Raw genomic sequence first — 18,109 nt, 5'->3', positions numbered from 1 at the left:
CTAACCTGGGGCCAGGAAATTCTGGCCAAACCCTTTTTTGTCCCTCAGTGCTATCTTCTGATTCTTCTAAGTTGGCTAGGAGTGTGTGGGCCTGGAGGAGCCTTTTCTTGGGGACCTGTGCTGTGTGGAAAGCAGTCTAGGAAGGCCCATGGAAAACTTGCAAGGATTTGCAAAGGACCCAACCATTTTCCTTCTTAAGTTTGGATATGATGGCTCCTGGAATGATTTGCTTCGTCGTCGTCGTTGTTGTTTGTTTGTTTAAGACAGGGCCTCACTCTGCTGCTCAGGCTGGAGTGCAGTAGTGTGATCATGGCTCACTGCAGCCTCGGTCTCCTGGGCTCAAGTGATCCTCCTGCCTCAGCTTCCCAAATAGCTGGGACTACAGGCATGTACCACTGTGCCTCACTAATTTGTTTAAATGTTTTATAGAGACAGGGTCTTGCTATATTACCCATGCTGGTCTGAACTCCTGGCCTCAAGCAATCCTTCCACCTTGGCCTCCCAAAGCTCTGGGATTACAGGCAGGAGCCACCAGGCCCAGCCCATGTTATTTTATCTTTGGGAGGCCTTTGAACTGTAGCATTTGGGAGGAAATGCACAGAATTTGGGAGATAGGAGTATCTAGAAATGGTCCTCTTGCCTGCCCAGTCACAAAAGCCTCTTGCCAGAACCTCTGTTCTTTCTCCCAAAGTGAGCCTGCTTCCTACTTATCAGTGTTGAAATTTGACACTGGCATCTCATCTGTGGTTTCTTTGAGGTTTAAAACTAACCCTAGTATTGTGGTTGCCAGGGATAGCTGGATGATAGACCTGATATTACGTGCAAGAGTCTTCTGGAAAGGGAATGGAGGGGAGAAGAGTTGGGGTACAGAACTCAGTGCAGACCCTGCCGACTTCCTTCTCCACCCTGGGATATGTAAGAAGGAAAGAACTGGTATCTGTTTGACTCGAAGGCAGACCTCAACCCGATTGGATATTACATTCATGTGAAAGGGACTCCTGCATTTATTTATTAATGAGTGTGTACTGAGCGTCTGCTCTCAGCCAGTTAGTGTAAGACAAGAAGATTCAGTTTTCCCAAAGTTAATGTGCATCAGTGCCTCCACTGAAGCAGGAAGTGTGTCTAGGCTCTGGAGTCCAGTGGCTAACAGGTGCTTCTGGAGTGAGAGGTGGTCAAGATCCTGAAGCTGGCCACCCTTCCCAGGTGCCAGCGCCCACAGAATATGACGTGGAAGCACCCTCTTGAAATTCCCAAATTATTCACTGCATTAGGTTAAAACAGTGGTTCCAACCTTTCATAGTTTCTATATTTTTAGCAGGTATTTACTTAGTGCCTGTTGTGTGCTATACAGTATTGTAAGCACTTAGAATCAGCAGTGAAGGGCCGGGCGTGGTGGCTCAGGCCTATAATCCCAGCACTTTGGGAGGCCAAGGCGGGTGGATCACCTGACGTAGGAGTTCAAGACCAGCCTGGCCAACAGGGTGAAACTCCATCTCTATTAAAAATACAAAAACTAGCCAGGCGTGGTGGTGGGTGCCTATAATTCCAGCTACTTGGGAGGCTGAGGCAGGAGAATTGCTTAAACCTGGGAGGTGGAGGTTGCAGTGAGCCGAGATTGTGCCACTGCACTTTAGCCTCGGTGACAGAGCAAGACTCAGTCTCAAAAATTAAAAGTTTTTCAGTGGAATGGCAAGGGTGCATGCCTCATTGGAATAATCTGAAAAGAATGGCAGGTGAAGAAGTGGTAAGGGCAGGTGCGATGCTGTTGATGAATCTTGCTATGAAAGGGAATGGACATGAGATGAGAGGAGCTGGGGCAGGGGCCACACGGGCTAGGGAGGGGGTTCTTTTAAGATGGGAGATAACTAGACCATCGTCTCTGGTCGGATGCTTTCAACTACTTTAGAACCCGGATTCGAACTGCCTTAAAGAATAGAGAAATTTCTTCTCTTACCTAACTAGAAGTCCTAAGGTAGGTCAGGTTCAGGCTGATTCAAGGACTCAGCATGTTTGCAAGGACCCAGGTTCTTTCCAGCTCCTTGCCTGGCCATCGTTGGTGTGGCTTCATCCCCAGGCTGGTAGCACGGCAGCTGCAGCTGCTCCAAGGGTCACATCCAGACATGAGTGCACAGGAAAGGCCACTCTAAGGAGTAAGGAAATCTTTCCAGAAGTCTCCCGGCAAACTTCTCATACACCACTGAGCATAGCTAGGTTACCTGCTTGCATATGAATCACTTACCAGCAGGGACTGGAAGGGAGAAGCCCTCCTGGCCATGCCTGGGGTGGGGTGGGGCGGGGTAGAGGAGGAAGGATGATGTAATCATTCCAGAGTGGAAAAGTAAAACCCACTAGAGACAGGGCCAGGTTGCCAGGCTGTGTGGAGGCCCCTCGAGGGTTTTTTTTTTTTTTTTTTTTTGAGACAAGGTCTCACTCTGTCACCCAGGCCGGAGTACAGTGGTGCAATCACCACTCACTGAAATAAATGATCCTCCCACATCAGTCTTCTGAGTAGTTGGGACCACAGGTGTGTGTCACAATGCCTGGCTAATTTTTAAATGTTTCTTGTAGAGATGGGGTCTCCCTAGGTTGCCTAGGCTGTTCTCAAACTCCTGGGCTCAAGCAAACCTCCTGCCGTGGCCTCCCTGCATGCCAGGATTATGGGCATGAGCCACTGTGCCTGGCCAGCTTGTGTGGTTTTTCAGCCACCTGAGTACAGTCACAGGACTGAAGTTCTCCAGGCAGGCACAGCAGAGGAGCAAAGGCAATCACGGTGCTCTAGCAAGCGCCTGTGTGACCGGGCCTGGGGAGCCAGGTTGGGTCAGGCAGACAGAAAAATGTTGGAGGTTGAAAATGTGGATTGAGGCTCATACTGGGCTGGAAGAATGATCAGAGTAGGACGGTCTGTGGTTGGTTTCCTGGGAAACAGCCCCTGGGAGTTTATGTGCATATGGTTTCTTTGCAAGTCCTCTGGGAATACACCTGGGAAGGAGTGAGAGTAGCAGGACTGGGTAGAGGGAGAAGCAAAGGCCCTCGTGCCATGCCCACAGAGGCCACAGCGATCTCCTGGGATGCCCTGGAGCTTGGATACCCCTTCCCAGGCATCCCGCACTGAGGTGATGAGAATTCTTTTGGCCTCTGCACCTGGCCAGTATCCTGCAGAGATGGTTCTCTGCCAGGTCGATTTTGCTTGAGACAAAGAGGGAGGGCTGGGCCCAGTCTATTTAAGAGTATCGCATAAGGACAGGTCTCAGTCAAACAGCAATGAATATAGGAGGATTGGGTGGAAGCATGGCAGATGCAGCCTGAGAAGTGGCCCAGGAAGCAGCTGGACCCTGGGCAGAGGGGTGTGACCACGGAGAAGAGAAAAGGATGCTGAGAAGAAGTGGGAGGGTCACAAACCCCTTCTTGAGAGCTCTTCCGCAGGCTTTCCCTAAACTGGGAGCAGGGCTCCTCTAAGGAGGAAAGAATTCCAAATGAAGACCAGGGAGGTGATGGAGTGTGAGGCCTAAGAACCACTGCGGGCTGGCCACTGGGCCGGGGTGGGGAGGAAGGACTGGGTCTGACGTCACTGTTCTGATGCTCAGAGCCTGGGCTTTGTCTCCTGCCACCCTAGATGGTGGAGAGCTCCAGGCACTCATGGCCTGGAGGACTTAGAATGCAAGGAAATGGGGCAAGAACCATTTCCTTGGGGTGCTAGGCTGGGCGGCCACTGCCTCGGGTGAAAGGAGAGCCTGTCATGGTGCTGCCAAGGTCCAGGTGGGTCAGGTGCAAGGGTGGGACTCACATGTCCCAGCTGCCCACACCACCCTGCCCAATCAGATGCCCACATGCTTAGTGGAAACATGGCTGCCAATCCGTGTGATGCTTGTTTCCAGCTCCCTGCATTCCATTCCTGTGGGCCTCTAGATGCTTTTCACCTTGGATAAAATTCTTCCTTCCCATTGAGAGACTTGCCTGAGATAAAAGTTAGCATTGTCAATGTGTGTGGTGGCTCACATCTGTAACCCCAGCACTTTGGGAGGTCAAGGTGGGAGGGTTGCTTGATCCCAGGAGTTGGAGACCAGCTTGGGCTACGTAGTGAGACCCTGTCTCACAAAAAAAAATTTTTTTAATTAGTTGGGCCTGGTGGCGCATGCTTATAGTCCCAGCTACTTGGGAGGCTACGGTGGGAGGATCACTTGAGCCTAGGACATCAAGGCTACAGTGAGCCATGATCTTTCCAGTGCACCACAGCCTGGAGGACAGAGCGAGACCCTGTCTGGAAAAACAAACACACAGAAAACATTGTCCATCAGACTGCAATTAAGTCTTGTTGTTTCTGGGCAATTTTACTTTCCAAAATGACTTCTGGACAGCAGGTCCCCTACCCCTTAGCCCTCAGCATTCCGGAGGGACTTCCTGTCCTTGCCGTGTGCCACCTGCTTGACCGTTTCTGGGCTCCACAGCAGGGCAGCTTCGGGCAGGTGGAAGGGCCATGTAGATCGTGGCCCAGCACCTTGTGCAGTCCCTCGTAGTTAGTGGAACTGAGGCTCAGAGCGCACGCTCCCTGACCCTTCCGGGAGCAGCGTAGGGTCCCGGCTGAGAGCCCCTTTCCACCTGTCACTTCTTCCTGTCTCCCCAGGTGACAGCCTGCTGATGGTGAAGAACCCACCCTCGGCCCCGCCGCAGCCTCAGCCCCAGCCCCAGCCCCAGCCGCCGCAGCCGCAGTCGCAGCCCCAGCCGCAGAGCCTGGCCCCGATAGCGGTGGCCGAGAACCCTAGCGGGCCCCCGACCCGTGGGCTGCTGGACGACGGCTTCCCCGCGCTGCCCGGGGAGCGTGGCTCGGGCGAGGCGCCGCCGGGCGGGGACCGCAGCACCGGGGGCGGCGGGGGGCGATGGGGGCGGCGGGGGCGGCGGCGCGGGGACTGGGGCGGGTGGCGGCTGCGGCAGCTGCTGCCCGGGCGGGCTGCGGCGGAGCCTCCTCCTGCACGGCGCCCGCAGCAAGCCCTACTCGTGCCCAGAGTGCGGCAAGAGCTTCGGCGTGCGCAAGAGCCTCATCATCCACCACCGCAGCCACACCAAGGAGCGGCCCTACGAGTGCGCCGAGTGCGAGAAGAGCTTCAACTGCCACTCGGGCCTCATCCGCCACCAGATGACGCACCGCGGCGAGCGGCCCTACAAGTGCTCGGAGTGCGAGAAGACCTACAGCCGCAAGGAGCACCTGCAGAACCACCAGCGGCTGCACACGGGCGAGCGGCCCTTCCAGTGCGCGCTGTGCGGCAAGAGCTTCATCCGCAAGCAGAACCTGCTCAAGCACCAGCGCATCCACACGGGCGAGCGGCCCTACACGTGCGGCGAGTGCGGCAAGAGCTTCCGCTACAAGGAATCGCTCAAGGACCACCTGCGCGTGCACAGCGGCGGCCCGGGCCCCGGCGCCCCACGGCCGCCCCCGCCGCCGCCCGAGCGAGACTAGGGCCGGGCTGGGGGAGGGCAGGGCTGGACGGAGAGGGCCGGGGGGGCAGCCCAAGCACCGACCACCCTGCCCGGTGTCCTCGGCCACCGACTGGAAATTGGCAACAGGCATTGCACTCCCTCCCGGGTGGGGCAGGGGTCCCCCAGATCTGTCTGGTCTAAATGGACGCCCAGCTTGTCTCTAGGGTGGACCCACGGGCCAGGGAAGGCCCCGGGGGACTGCGAGGAGCTGAGCGTGCTCGGGCACCGCCCTCACACCCTCTCGGGTGCCCTGGGGCCACCGGGCCACAGATGGTCATCAGGGGAAGCCACCAAGGAGTCCCGAAGCCCTTCCAACATCAGGAAATCAGGTCCCAAGGTTAGGAGATGCCCTGAAAAAAAGCGAAGGCTGAGGGATGTGCTGGGTAACGCCTTCATCATGACAACACTGCCTCGCGTTTCAATAGCGCTTTATACTTTTTTAGAAGTGTTTTCTATCCGTTATCCAGTTCACCCTTGGCCTATCCCTCTGAGATAGGTGGGGTAGGATTTTCTTGGTGACTGAGGAAAGTGAGACGCAGGTGAGATGGTTCATCCAATCACATGGGAAGAGGTGTGCGCGGCCCCACCACGCTTACCGCCTACCTCCGCTGCCAGGGAGGCCGCCGGCCTGGCCCTCCTGGTCTCCCTTTCCTCTCTCTCACCCACCAACAAAATCAGAAGCGACAGGAGGCCAGCTACTGGGGTTCCTGGGAGCGGAGAACAGATTGGCTACGAAACACCCCGGGATGTGCTTCCAGAGGGCTCTTCCTCCGTGGGAGCTCCTGGTGCCCCCTCCCCGCCAGCCTGTCTCTCCCGCCTCCAGCCCCTCAATCTGGTGCAGTAGCATCTTGACACTGCACGACAGTGGCCTGATCCCCCACAGGCAGCTGGGGCCCCAGGTCAGTCCTCACCGTGATGATTTGTTCCAGTTTTCCCAGGGCAAAGGGGCGAGGGAGAGGCTTTTGCTGAGAGAGCAGTCGACACGTGTCTCTTCCCCGGAGCTCCGGGCAAGTGGGTGCTAGAGTCTGAGCCTCAGGCTCTCCTGCCCTGGGCCTCCCAATTGGTGCTATCTGTTACTGCCCGTGCTCACGGACATGGACACAGACCCTGCTATGCTCCACACCCTGCAGGCGCCTCGGGAAGCGCCCAAAGGACTCCCCTTCACGTTGGTGCACCTGCTCCATGGCTCCGGGCGCTGCGACCCGAGGGGCCACAGTCTCCATTTCAGCGTCTTGCATGGCCAGGCACCGGGTGGGGTGGCATGCACCAGGACCCTTGTTTGTGTCAAAATTGACTTCCCCTGCCCCTGCCGTGGGTCCCGCATCCCTCCCAGCTGGGAGTGCAGTGGGCAGCCGGCACCTGGCACCACTTTGGTGAGCACCCTGCTTCCGCCCTCGCCCTCATCTACGCTGCTCCGCTTTCCTCAGACCCCTTTTTGCCGAGCAAAGGGAATTCTTGAAATTAAATAAAAGGTATCCAGATTGCAGACTGCATGTTCACAGAGCTGGAGGGTTCTCCAGCTCAGCCTACAGTAAAGCCTCAATGAACTGGAATCCAATTCACTGGGGTATATATATTTTTTCTTCATTCTGCTTTTTGAAGGAGACAAATCTTAAGAAAGCAAATTGAGATGAGAAATTAGGGTTCAGTAGAGTTTTGTTAGAGCAGAAGGGACCCTCCAGTGCTCAGTTGCTGAGGGAGGGGGTAGTGTGCCACTTTTCAAAGCATGTGCAGGACGTTTTCCTAATCTAGATCATGGGAAGGTCAAAATGTTTTTTGGTTGTTGGGAGGGTGAGGAAAGGGGAGATGTCACTGTTGAAACATGGGTTTAAAACGCCTGAACACGAGGCTCAGGCTGATCCCTTTATTTTACCCTCAAGGGGCTGATTCCCAAGGAGGCCTAGTGACTGAGCTAGTGAGATCCAAGCCTGTCTGCTTTCCTGGATTCTAGGCTGGTGGATGCCACTGCACCAAGCACCGCTCAGCTACACCATGAGTCGTCCCAAGCCCTGGCACAGGTTGCTGGAGAGTCCCATAGTGAGCCTGATCCCCAGAGCTGATCAGAGATGGTGATACTCAGGATGTTGCCCCCGCTGGCTCCCAGGCAGCAGGGATCCTCAGCGTAGACCCTGGAGTCCACACCCCGAAGCAGGACAGGGGTCTTGCTTTGGGGGTGGATTTTAATTTTCCTTCTGAGAAAATGTAATTTGTGTATTTTTATTTTATTTTGAGACGGAGTTTTGCTCTTGTTGCCCAGGCTGGAGTGCAATGCCGCTAACTCTGCTCACCGCAACCTCCACCTCCCAGGTTCAAGCAATTCTCCTGCCTCAGCCTCCTGAGTAGCTGGGATTACAGGCATGTGCCACCACACCTGGCTAATTTTGTATTTTTAGTAGAGATGGGGTTTCTCCATGTTGGTTAGACTGTCTTGAACTCCCAACGTCAGCTGATCCGTCCACCTTGGCCTCCCAAAGTGCTGGGATTAACAGGCGTGAGCCACCGCGCCTGGCCCAGTTTGCGTATTTATTTAGAAAGAAGGTCTTGCTCTGTCATGCAGGCTGAGTGCAGTAGTGCAGTCTTGGCTTACTGCAGTCTCTACCCCTGGAGCTGAAGCAATCCGGTTGGGCATGGTGGCTTATTCATGTAATCCCAGCACTTTGGGAGGCTAAGGTGGGAGGATTGCTTGAGAACAGGAGTTTGAGATCACCCTACCAACATAGGCCCCTGTCTCTAGAATAAAGAAAAATAAAAGCAGAATGTGGGCATGGTGGCTCACGCCTGTAGTCCCAGCACTTTGGGAGGCCAAGGCAGGTGGATTGCCTGAGCCCAGGAGTTCGAGACCAGCCTGGGCAACAGTGAAACCCCATCTCCACTAAAATAGGAAAAATTAGTCAGTCATGGTGGTGTGCACCTGTAATCCCAGCTACTTGGGAGGCTGAGGCAGGAGAATTGCTTGAACCTGGGAGGTGGAGGTTGCAGTGAGCTGAGATGGTGCCACTGCACTCCATCCTGGGCAACAGAGTGAGACTCCATCTCACAAAGAAAAAAAAGACAGGGTTTCACTCTTGTCCAGGCTGAAGTGCAGTGATTCAATCATGGCTCATTGCAGCCATGAACTCCTGGGCTCAGGCAGTCTCTTGCCTCAGCCTCCCCAGTAGCTGGGACTACAGGCATGCATGCATCACCACACCTGGCTATTTTTTTTTTAAACTTTGTAGAGATAGAATCTTGCTGTGTTGCCCAGGCTGGGCTTAAACTCCTGAGCACAAGTGATCCTTCCACCTCAGCCTCCCAAAGTGCTGAGATTACAGGTGCGAACTGCTGCACTCGGCCTATTTTATTTATTTATTTATTTTTATTTTTGAGATGGAGTCTAGCTCTGTTGGCCAGTTTACAGTGCAGTGGTGCCATTTCATCTCATTGCAACCTCTGCCTCCTGGGTTCAAGTGATTCTCCTGCCTCAGCCTCCCAAGTAGCTGGGATTGTAGGCACCCACCACCATGCCCGGCTAGTTTTTGTATTGTTAGTAAAGACAGGGTTTTGCTGTGTTGGCCAGGCTGGTCTCAAACTCCAGACCTCAAGTGATCTGCCCACCTTGGCCTCCCAAAATGCTGGGATTACACCATGCCCAGCCCAGGCCTATTTTTTAAAATTAACTTTTTTTTTTTTTTTTTTGAGCCGGAGTCTTGCTCTGTCTCCAGGCTGGAGTGCAGTGGCACAATCTCGACTCACTGCAACCTCTGCCTCCTGGGTTTAAGCAATTCTTCTGCCTCAGCCCCCCAAGTAGCTGGGACCACAGGCACGGGCCACCACGCCTGGCTAATTTTTTTGTATTTTTAGTAGAAACGGGGTTTCACCATGTTGACTAGGATGGTCTTGATCTCTTGACCTCGTGATCCCCCTGCCTCAGCCTCCCAAAGTGCTGGGATTACAGACATGAGCCACCGCACCCGGCCTAAAATTAACTTTTAAAAATTAATATGGCTGGGCATGCTGGCTCACGCCCGTAATCCCAACACTTTGGGAGGCTGAGGTGGGCAGATCACTTGAGTTCAGGAGTTCAAGACCAGCCTGGCCAACATGGTGAAACGCTGTCTCTACTAAAAATTCAAACATTAGCCAGGTGTGGTAGGCACCTATAATCCCAGCTACTTGGGAGGCCAAGACAGGAAAATCACTTGAACCAGGGAGTCGGAGTTTGCAGTGAGCCCAGATTGTGCCACTGCACTCCAACCTGGGCAACAGAGTAAGACTCTGTTTCAAAAAAAAAAGAGTAAACAGTGAAACCTTTCCTATCAGACTTCTGTTGAGAAGTATCCACTGCCGAGAGCTGCATCTGTGTCCTTCCAGACCTGTGTTCAACTTCCCAGACATTCAAATTACTTCCTCACTTCAGGATATGCTTTTCTGGGCTTTCTGTCCTCATCAGCCTAGGAAGTTCTAACATTGACATCTGGATTGTAGCGTTCCTTCCTCAGCACTGTACCAGATGATCAGGTACAAGCTGTACCTGTAAAGGTTGCTGCTCCGAAAAGCTCAGCGAGGTGGAGCAGATCCTGAGGGGTGGACAGCTCAGGGAACGTCATGCTTAGGGTCTCAGTTTGTGCCTTACTTTACGGAAAGGGGAAGGCAGGGACAATGAGATTGAGGATGGATGGGTGGCTGCATTGTTACTGTTTCGTGAACACCTACTAGGGAAAAATGACGTGTAAGACCTAGTCCTTGCCTTCTGGGAGCCTGATGTCTAATAGGAGGAGAGAAGGTATTTGTGGGAACAAAACTACTAGAAAGCCTATGACTGCATGAGGGTGGGGGCTTGTGAAATACACGCCTGATCTCCTCCTGGAAGGCTCGCTGCAGGACATCTCGCCGGGAATTTCGGAAGTACTGGTCTATAGAAGCCATACTGAGCTGGTGATGGCCAAGGCTGAGCCTCCGGTTTACTGGGTCCTGGGCTGGGGGCTCTACTAGTGCCCCTCAGCTATACCATGAGTCACGCCAGTCCCCAGCTCAGGCCCTAGGAGAGTCCCATAGGGAGCTCTAACCCCAGAGCTGATCAAAGATGGTGACACTCAGGATGTGGGCCTCTGCACTTTGTTCACTTAGGTACCTCTTTAGTATTTAGCACGTGTCTAGCCAGGATGGGCACTATAGGGGGTACAAATGATTGGAGGTGGGAGGGAGACGTGAAGAGGAAACTGGTAATCTAAGGCAGTCCAGTTGCTTGACAGCAGAGTTGATGCGAGGAGTTGGAGCTCACGATATGATAAACATGGATGAACCTTCATGGAGAAGTCAGGGATTGAAGGATGAATTGGATGGGGCAGAGGGGAAGGAGGGAGGAGGCAATGTGGAGTGAAGGTAAAACACATTGGGGAGACGGGAACTGGGATTGTCAGGCAGGAGACTGGCGTAGCCAGAGGCCGTGGACCAGCTGCCGGTGGTCTGGGCCCCACACAGCTGAAGCCCCTTTAGAACTCAGGAGCAGGGAATGCATAGCGCTTAAAGGAGGCGAGAGAGGATGAAATGGAAGTCTCAAGAAGGCAGCTTGAAGCCAGGCATCACCAAAAATGGAAACATCCCAACCCCCACAGGTAAAGGCGGTTATCTTATAATCAAGGATTTGGGCACCATGACCAGCCCTCTGGCATCTGGGCCCTGAGTATTGGGTATTGGCAGGGAGTAAAGGGGAAAAGCAGGAAACTTCATACCAGGCCCAAGCTTAGCCAGCCTGTGCTTATAATTTCACAGCATTGGTCCATCTAGCTGCTATTGTAAACATGTGAAATAGAGAAGCCTAGAGGCCCAAGTCCTGTTTTGGTAGAGCATAGGACAGCTTGGGGGAGGCCATGGCTATCATTCCGTCCCACACTGGCTCCTAGGGAGTCATTAAGGCAGCATATCTCTCTTTCTTTCTTTCTTTTGTTCTTTCTTTCTTTTCTTTACTTTTCTTCTTTTTTTTTAAGACAAGCTTTTTCTCTGTTGCTCAGGCTGGAGTGCAGTGGCATGATTTTGACTCACTGCAACCTCTGCCTCCCAGGTTCAAGCGATTTTCCTGACTCAGCCTCCTGAGTAGCTGGGATTACAGATGTGCACCACCATGCCCAGCTACTTTTGGTATTTTTAGTAGAGATGGGTTTTCACCGTGTTGGCCAGGCTGGTCTCGAACTCCTGGCCTCATGTGATCTACTCACCTCAGCTTTCTACAGTGCTGGGATTACAGGTGTGAGTCACCACACCTGGCCAGGGCGGCATATCTCTAAACTGGTAATTCTTGAGATGAGAGGTCCTGGATATCTGTCAGAATCATATACAGCCCCCAGCCCACCCTGGGAAGGGTCCCAGATGTCTCCTTCCATAAGAATCACTCTCTAGTGAGATGCTGGCACTGTATTTCAAAGGTTGGGAACCTCTGTTCAAGCTTCTTTAGATGTATTTTATTTTAAATTTAATTTAATGTGTTAATTTTTGAGATAAGGTCTCGCTCTGTCACTCACTCTAGAGGGCAATGGTGGGATCATGGCTCATTGCAGCCTTGAACTCCTGGGCTCAAGCGATCCTCCTGCCTTGGCCTCTCAAAGTGCTGAGATTACGGGTGTGAGCCACTGTGCCTGGCCTAGACATATTTTAAATCTATATCACCCCTCAGCATGATAATTTCTATAGGTTTACCAGAAGACTCTCTCTGTTATAAAAGACTACCTTTGATGTCTCCCATTCAAGGTTCAAGTCCTGTATCTAGTATTAGAGGTGTAAGCCAGTGTTGACTACTGGGTGTCTCAACACCTTTCATTCTGATGATGTCAATATCCGTTAACTGAAAAGTATCCTACATATAATGTCAAAGCCAGTGCCCCTGCCCCACACTTCAAGTATTTGGGGATGAGGAGTGGTTCATTTTCTTTTGCTAATTCATGCTTCACTTTCCTGCTTTCCGGATTCTGGAATTCACACATCTTCCTTCATGCCGTGGTCTCTGCCCTCTGCTCTGCATTAACTCAGATAGGGGAGCTCGGTGTGTTCTCTTTGTCTGATTTCTCCCTATAAGATGCTCATGTGTAGGAGACATTTATACTTCAGAGGTTACAGGAAGGATCTCATCTTAGGCTAGGATGCCAAATGACCCAAAAATTAGACCTAAAATATTAGCCACCCTATTCGTAAAAAGATTGTGAGCCATCTCACCGTTGGGAATTTCTCAGAATTTGCTGTGTCCCCTGCTCGAGCTTGTATCTTTCCTGCCTCTAAACAGAAACTTTCCTCCCCCATTCTACACCCAGAGAAATCCCCACATTCTAAGTTATTATGGAGAGCAATTTCCTGTTATCTCTGTTCATCTCTGCCTTCCAAGCCATGCTCCTAGACCTCTTTTTCCACAATTAACGTGGCTCTTGCTAAACGAAACACTGTTCTCTCCCTCGGATGAATTCTGCCCAGCTTATTTATTTACTTGAGACAGGGTTGTGCTGTCTCATCCTGGCTGGAGTAAAGCGGCATGATCAAGTGTCACTGCAGCCTCAACCTCCAGGGCGCAAGCTATCCTCCCACCTCAGCCTCCTGAGTAGCTGGGATTACAGGAGCGCCATACACCTGGCTAATTAAAAAAAAAAATTTTTTTTTGTAGAGGTGGGTACTGCTATATTACCCAACATAATGCACCAGCTTTTAATCAATTAATTAATGAAGTTTTGAATAGATTTTGCATTAGTACATTCAAAATTCAAAATTTATTAAAGGATACACAGTAAAACATCTCCTTGTTGGCTGGGTGCAGTGGCTCACGCCTGTAATCCCAGCACTTTGGGAGGCAAAGGCAGGCAGATCACAAGGTTAAGAGATCGAGACCATCCTAGCCAACATGGTGAAACCCCGTCTGCACTAAAAATACAGAAATTAGCTGGGTGTGGAGGCATGCACCTGTAGTCCCAGCTACTTGGGAGGCTGAGGCAGGAGAATCACTTGAACCCAGGAGGCAGAGGTTGCAGCGAGTCAAGAAGGTACCACTGCACTCCAGCCTGGCGACAGAACGAGACTCCGACTCGGGAAAAAAAAAAAATCTCTTTGTCACTCAGTCACCAGGTTCCCCAATGTGAAAGCATCCCAGCTATCAGTTCTTGTATATACTTGTAGACTATACAAACAAATACATATAAATATTCTCATTATCCCTCCTTTTGCTTTGCAGAAATAGTACAATACTGTGTACTTTGTTCTTCACTTTGCTTTCTTTGTAAATGAGAGATCGTTTTGATCAGTACATAAAAACTTCCCCTTTCTTTTGCCAGCTTTGTAGTTTTCATTGACTGGACCTAATTTATTTCACCAGGTCCCCACTGATTGCCTTCAGTTTTGAACAGAGCATTTCTTTCTTTACACTGCACCTATGATGGCAGCACAGACATTTAGCCCGTCAGTGGACGCTCCTTCTGCTCTACTGCCTACTACACAAACTTGCCCAGCTGTGCTCAACCAGGCCTGCCTTTCCCTCCCTCCCTCCCTCCCTCCTTCCCTCTCTCCCTCTCCCTCTTTCTTTTCTTTTTTCCAGGCTTTTGCTCTGTCACCCAGGCTGGAGGACTGGAGTGCAGTGGTGCAATCATAGCTCACTGCAGCCTCGACCACCCAGGCCCAGGCAATCCTCCCACCTCAGCCTCCCAAGTAGCTGGGACCACAGATGTGTGCCACTATGCCTGGCAAATTTTTAAATTTTATGTGGAGATGAGGTCTTCTTATGTTGCCCAGGCTGGCCTCAAGCTCCTGGGCTCAAGGGATCCTCCTATGTCAGCCTCTCAGGGTGCTGAGATTACAGGCTTGTTTCTTGACCACTTCCAAACCATGCCCTGTTTTTTCCCACTTTTGTTCTCCAGGGGTCCTGGGCAGGGGAGCTGTGTCCAAGTCCTGGTCTCTCAAGCCCCAGCTCTGGTTCCACTTTGTCCCTGAAGACTGCTTCACCACTCTAGGTCACACCCTCCCCTGACTTCCCACAGAGCTTTTAGAAGTATCTCCAGGTCCAAGAAACTGTGCGGCTGAGAAAGACACAAAGGATGGGAGGTGCTCCTTGCCCTCCGGACCTTCCATTCGGTTTGGGTAGACAGAGAGCCATCCTTCCTTCACTAGTCAGTGTGCTTCCGGTTGCAATCAACAGAAGCTGATTGAGAGAAAGGGGAACATTCTGGAAGGAACCTGGAATCATTCACAGACTCAAAGAAACAATTGAAGAACCAATCTTGGATACTGAGAAAAAATGTGTCTCTCATTTCTGTTTGTTTCACTGTATTGGGATCATTCTTTCAAACCAATTTACTCTAAATAAATGCAGAATGGCCGGGCATGGTGGCTCATGCCTGTAATCCCAGCACTTTGGGAGGCCGAGGTGGGTGGATGAATTTGAGGTCAGGAGTTTGAGACCTGGCTAACGTGGTGAAACCCCCGTCTCTACTAAAAATCCAAAAATTAGCGAGCCATGGTGGCGCATACCTGTAGATCCAGCTACTTGGGAGGCTGAGGCAGGAGGATCACTTGAACCTCGTGGCTCACTCGGTTGCAGTGAGCCAAGATCGCGCCACTGCACTCCAGCCTGGGCAACAGAGCGAGACTCCGTCTCAAAAAAACAAAAAAGTTTTTAAAAACGGGCTATGTCAAGATTTGAATGTCAGTGGGAAAAAAACATGTGTAGCTTCTAAGAGACACAATGAAGCCACATTTATCCTGCTGAATTCATTGCAATACAAGGCTTGGACCTTGCGAAAGTAAATCAGGAAGAAGAAATTGCCTGTTATGGAGTGCTCGCTGTATGCCAGGCACTTGACTACATACGCACTTTACATCAATTATTTCTTTGAGTTCCATCAGCAACCTTAGGTTGAGGTGTTCACATTCTCGGCAGAAGACAAGGACACTAAGGCAGCGTGAGCATAAGCCAAGCACTTAGTAAGTGAAGAAGCTGGAACTAAATGACAGTAATGACCATGAGTACTCCTTGAGCTCTTACTCTGGGCCAGGTACTGTTGTAAGTACTTGACTTGAATTCACTCATTTAGTTCACACAACTCTGTGAGCTAAGTACTGTTATCTATTCACCAATAATAACGAGGAAACAAGTACTAAGAAGTTAAAGACCCGACCAAGATTCACATCAGTAAGTGGCTGTGATGGTTAATACTGAGTGTCAACTTGATCGTATTGAAGGATGCAAAGTACTGGTCCTGGGTGTGTCTGTGAGGGTGTTGTCAAAGGAGATTAATATTTGAGTCAGTGGGCTGGGAAGGCAGACACACCCTTCATCTGGTGGGTGCCATCTAATCAGCTGCCAGCGCAGCTAGAATAGAAAATAAAGCAGGCAGAAAAACCTGAAAAGACTAGACCGGCCTAGCCTCCCAACCTACATCTTTCTCCTGTGCTGGGCCCTTCCTGCCCTTGAATATCAGACTCCAATTCTTCAGTTTTGGGACTTGGACTGGCTTTCCTTGCTCCTTAGCTTGTAGATGGCCTATTGTGGGACGTTTTGATAGTGTGAGTTAATACTCAATAAACTCCCCTTCATATATAATATATATATATATCTCCTATTAGTCTTCTCTCTAGAGAACCCTGACTAATATAGTGGCAGTGCTGGGCTAGGGACCCAGATGGTCTCACTCCTCAGCCCCACTTAGCAAATCACTGTGCCACACACCAGCCCAGGGGCCTGCAAGCCTGGTGCCTGGTGCTGCCTCCTTTGCAGGCTGGAAATTTGATCTGAACCTTTTTCCAGACTTCCAGGCTCAGAGTCTGAGATGCTGACTCATGATCATTTTCAAGAGACTGAGGTATAAGCCAGAGTGTGGACCTATGCATCAGCCTCACCTGCCTGTTGCCTCCCAGAAGCTACCTGGGAACATGCAGCGTCAGAAGGTTGCCTCGTGAGTACAGAAGCAGAATAGCGGGAATGAGTTCTGTGACTGAACTGTTTAATGACCTCAGCATCCTGTGTTCTGACGTTGTGCCTGTGAAAAATAATTTTTTTTATTATTATTTTTTGAGATGGAGTCTTGCTCTGTCACCAGGCTAGAGTGCAGTGACACGATCTTGGCTCACTGAAACCTCTACCTCCTGGGTTCAAGTGATTCTCCTGCCTCAGTCTCCCGAGTAACTGGGACTACAGGCACGCGCCACCATGCCCGGCTAACTTTTGTATTTTAAGTAGAGACAGAGTTTCACCATGTTGGCTAGGATGGTCTCCATCTCTTGACCTTGTGATCCGCCTGCCTCAGCCTCCCAAAGTGCTGGGATTACAGGCATGAGCCACTGCGCTGGCCACATTTTTATTTTATTTTATATTATTTTTGAGATGGAGTTTGGCTCTTGTTGCCCAGGCTGGAGTGCAATGGTGTGATCTCGGCTCACTACAACCTCCACCTCCTGGGATCAAGCAATTGTCCTGCCTTAGCCTCCCGAGTAGCTAGGATTACAGGCATGTGCCACCATGCCCGCCTAATTTTTTGTATTTTTTGTAGAGACAGGGTTTCTCCATGTTAGTCAGGCTGGTCTCAAACTCCTAACCTCATGATCTGCCCACCTTGGCCTCCCAAGGTGCTGGGATTACAGGCATGAGCCACTGCGCCTGGCCTTTATTTTTATTTTTTAGACTGAGTTTCACTATTGTTGCCCAGGCTGGAGTGCAATGGCATGATCTTGGCTGACCACAACCTCTGACTCCCAGGTTCAAGTGATTCTTCTGCCTCAGCCTCTCGAGGAGCTGGGATTATAGGCATGTGCCACCTTGCCTGGCTAATTTGCATTTTTTTTAGTAGAGACGGGGTTTCTCCGTCTTGGTCAGGCTGGGCTTGTACTCCCGACCTCAGGTGATCCACCCACCTTGGCCTCCCGAAGTGCTGGGATTACAGGTGTGAATCACCGCTACTGGCCCATTTTTATTTTATTTTTAAATACAGGGTCTTAGTCTGTTACCTAGGCTGGAGTGCAATGGTGCAATCATGTCTCACTGCAGCTTTGAACTACTGGGTTCAAACGATCCTTCCACCTCAACCTCTTGAGTAGCTGAGACTACAGGTGTGCACCACTACTCCCGGCTCATTTTATTTTTGATTTTAATTTTGTAGACACAGGGTCTGGCTACATTGCTTAGGTTGGTCTCAAACTCCAGTGATCCTCCTGCCTCGCCCTCCCAAAGTGCTAGGATTACAGGCATGAGCCACCTCACCCACGACACATTTTTTTTTTCTGTATCTGACACCAAATGTTTGTTGTTCTAGAGAGTAGGTCAGACCCTCTGGACAGGATCTCCCTGACTGATTGGTTTCTTCAGGCTGGCCCATTCTGTCTCTAGATTTATTAATGATTTAGTGAAGTGCCTGTCGATCTAGTTGCCCTGGAAATCATGCCTTCTGTTTGAGATGACATTTCATATCCTTACTCTCTGATTCACCATTCAATCATTTACAAATATGAACACTTCTGTGCACAATGAATGGAGGATACAGTAGACAGACGTTTCAGTGGAAGAGATACAGATATTAACATGTAAATGAGTGAAAAAATGAGATTACTTCAGATGGTGATAAATGCTATGAAGTTTCCGGCAGGGTAACGAGACTGAGTATGAGATGGAGGATGGTGTGGGGCTGTCGGAAGGGTGGGC

General features: G+C 51.0%; 1 protein-coding gene across 1 annotated transcript in view; it reads left to right on the top strand.

The window, feature by feature from the left end:
• The window catches only part of LOC105711294 (zinc finger protein 282), a 28,492-nt gene extending 23,040 nt beyond the window's left edge, over positions 1-5,452 (top strand). The window contains 2 exon segments of the mRNA XM_064372404.1: positions 4,622-4,865; positions 4,867-5,452. Coding sequence (XP_064228474.1) covers positions 4,622-4,865; positions 4,867-5,452 — 830 coding nt within the window.
• The last annotated feature ends 12,657 nt before the right edge of the window (positions 5,453-18,109 follow it).

Source organism: Aotus nancymaae, unplaced genomic scaffold (assembly GCF_030222135.1).
Source record: "Aotus nancymaae isolate 86718 unplaced genomic scaffold, 86718_ANA_hifiasm-v0.15.2.pri h1tg000002l, whole genome shotgun sequence".
Taxonomy (NCBI): domain Eukaryota; kingdom Metazoa; phylum Chordata; class Mammalia; order Primates; family Aotidae; genus Aotus; species Aotus nancymaae.
Note: the sequence above shows the minus strand (reverse complement) of the source record. Positions and strands in the feature narration are given on the sequence as shown.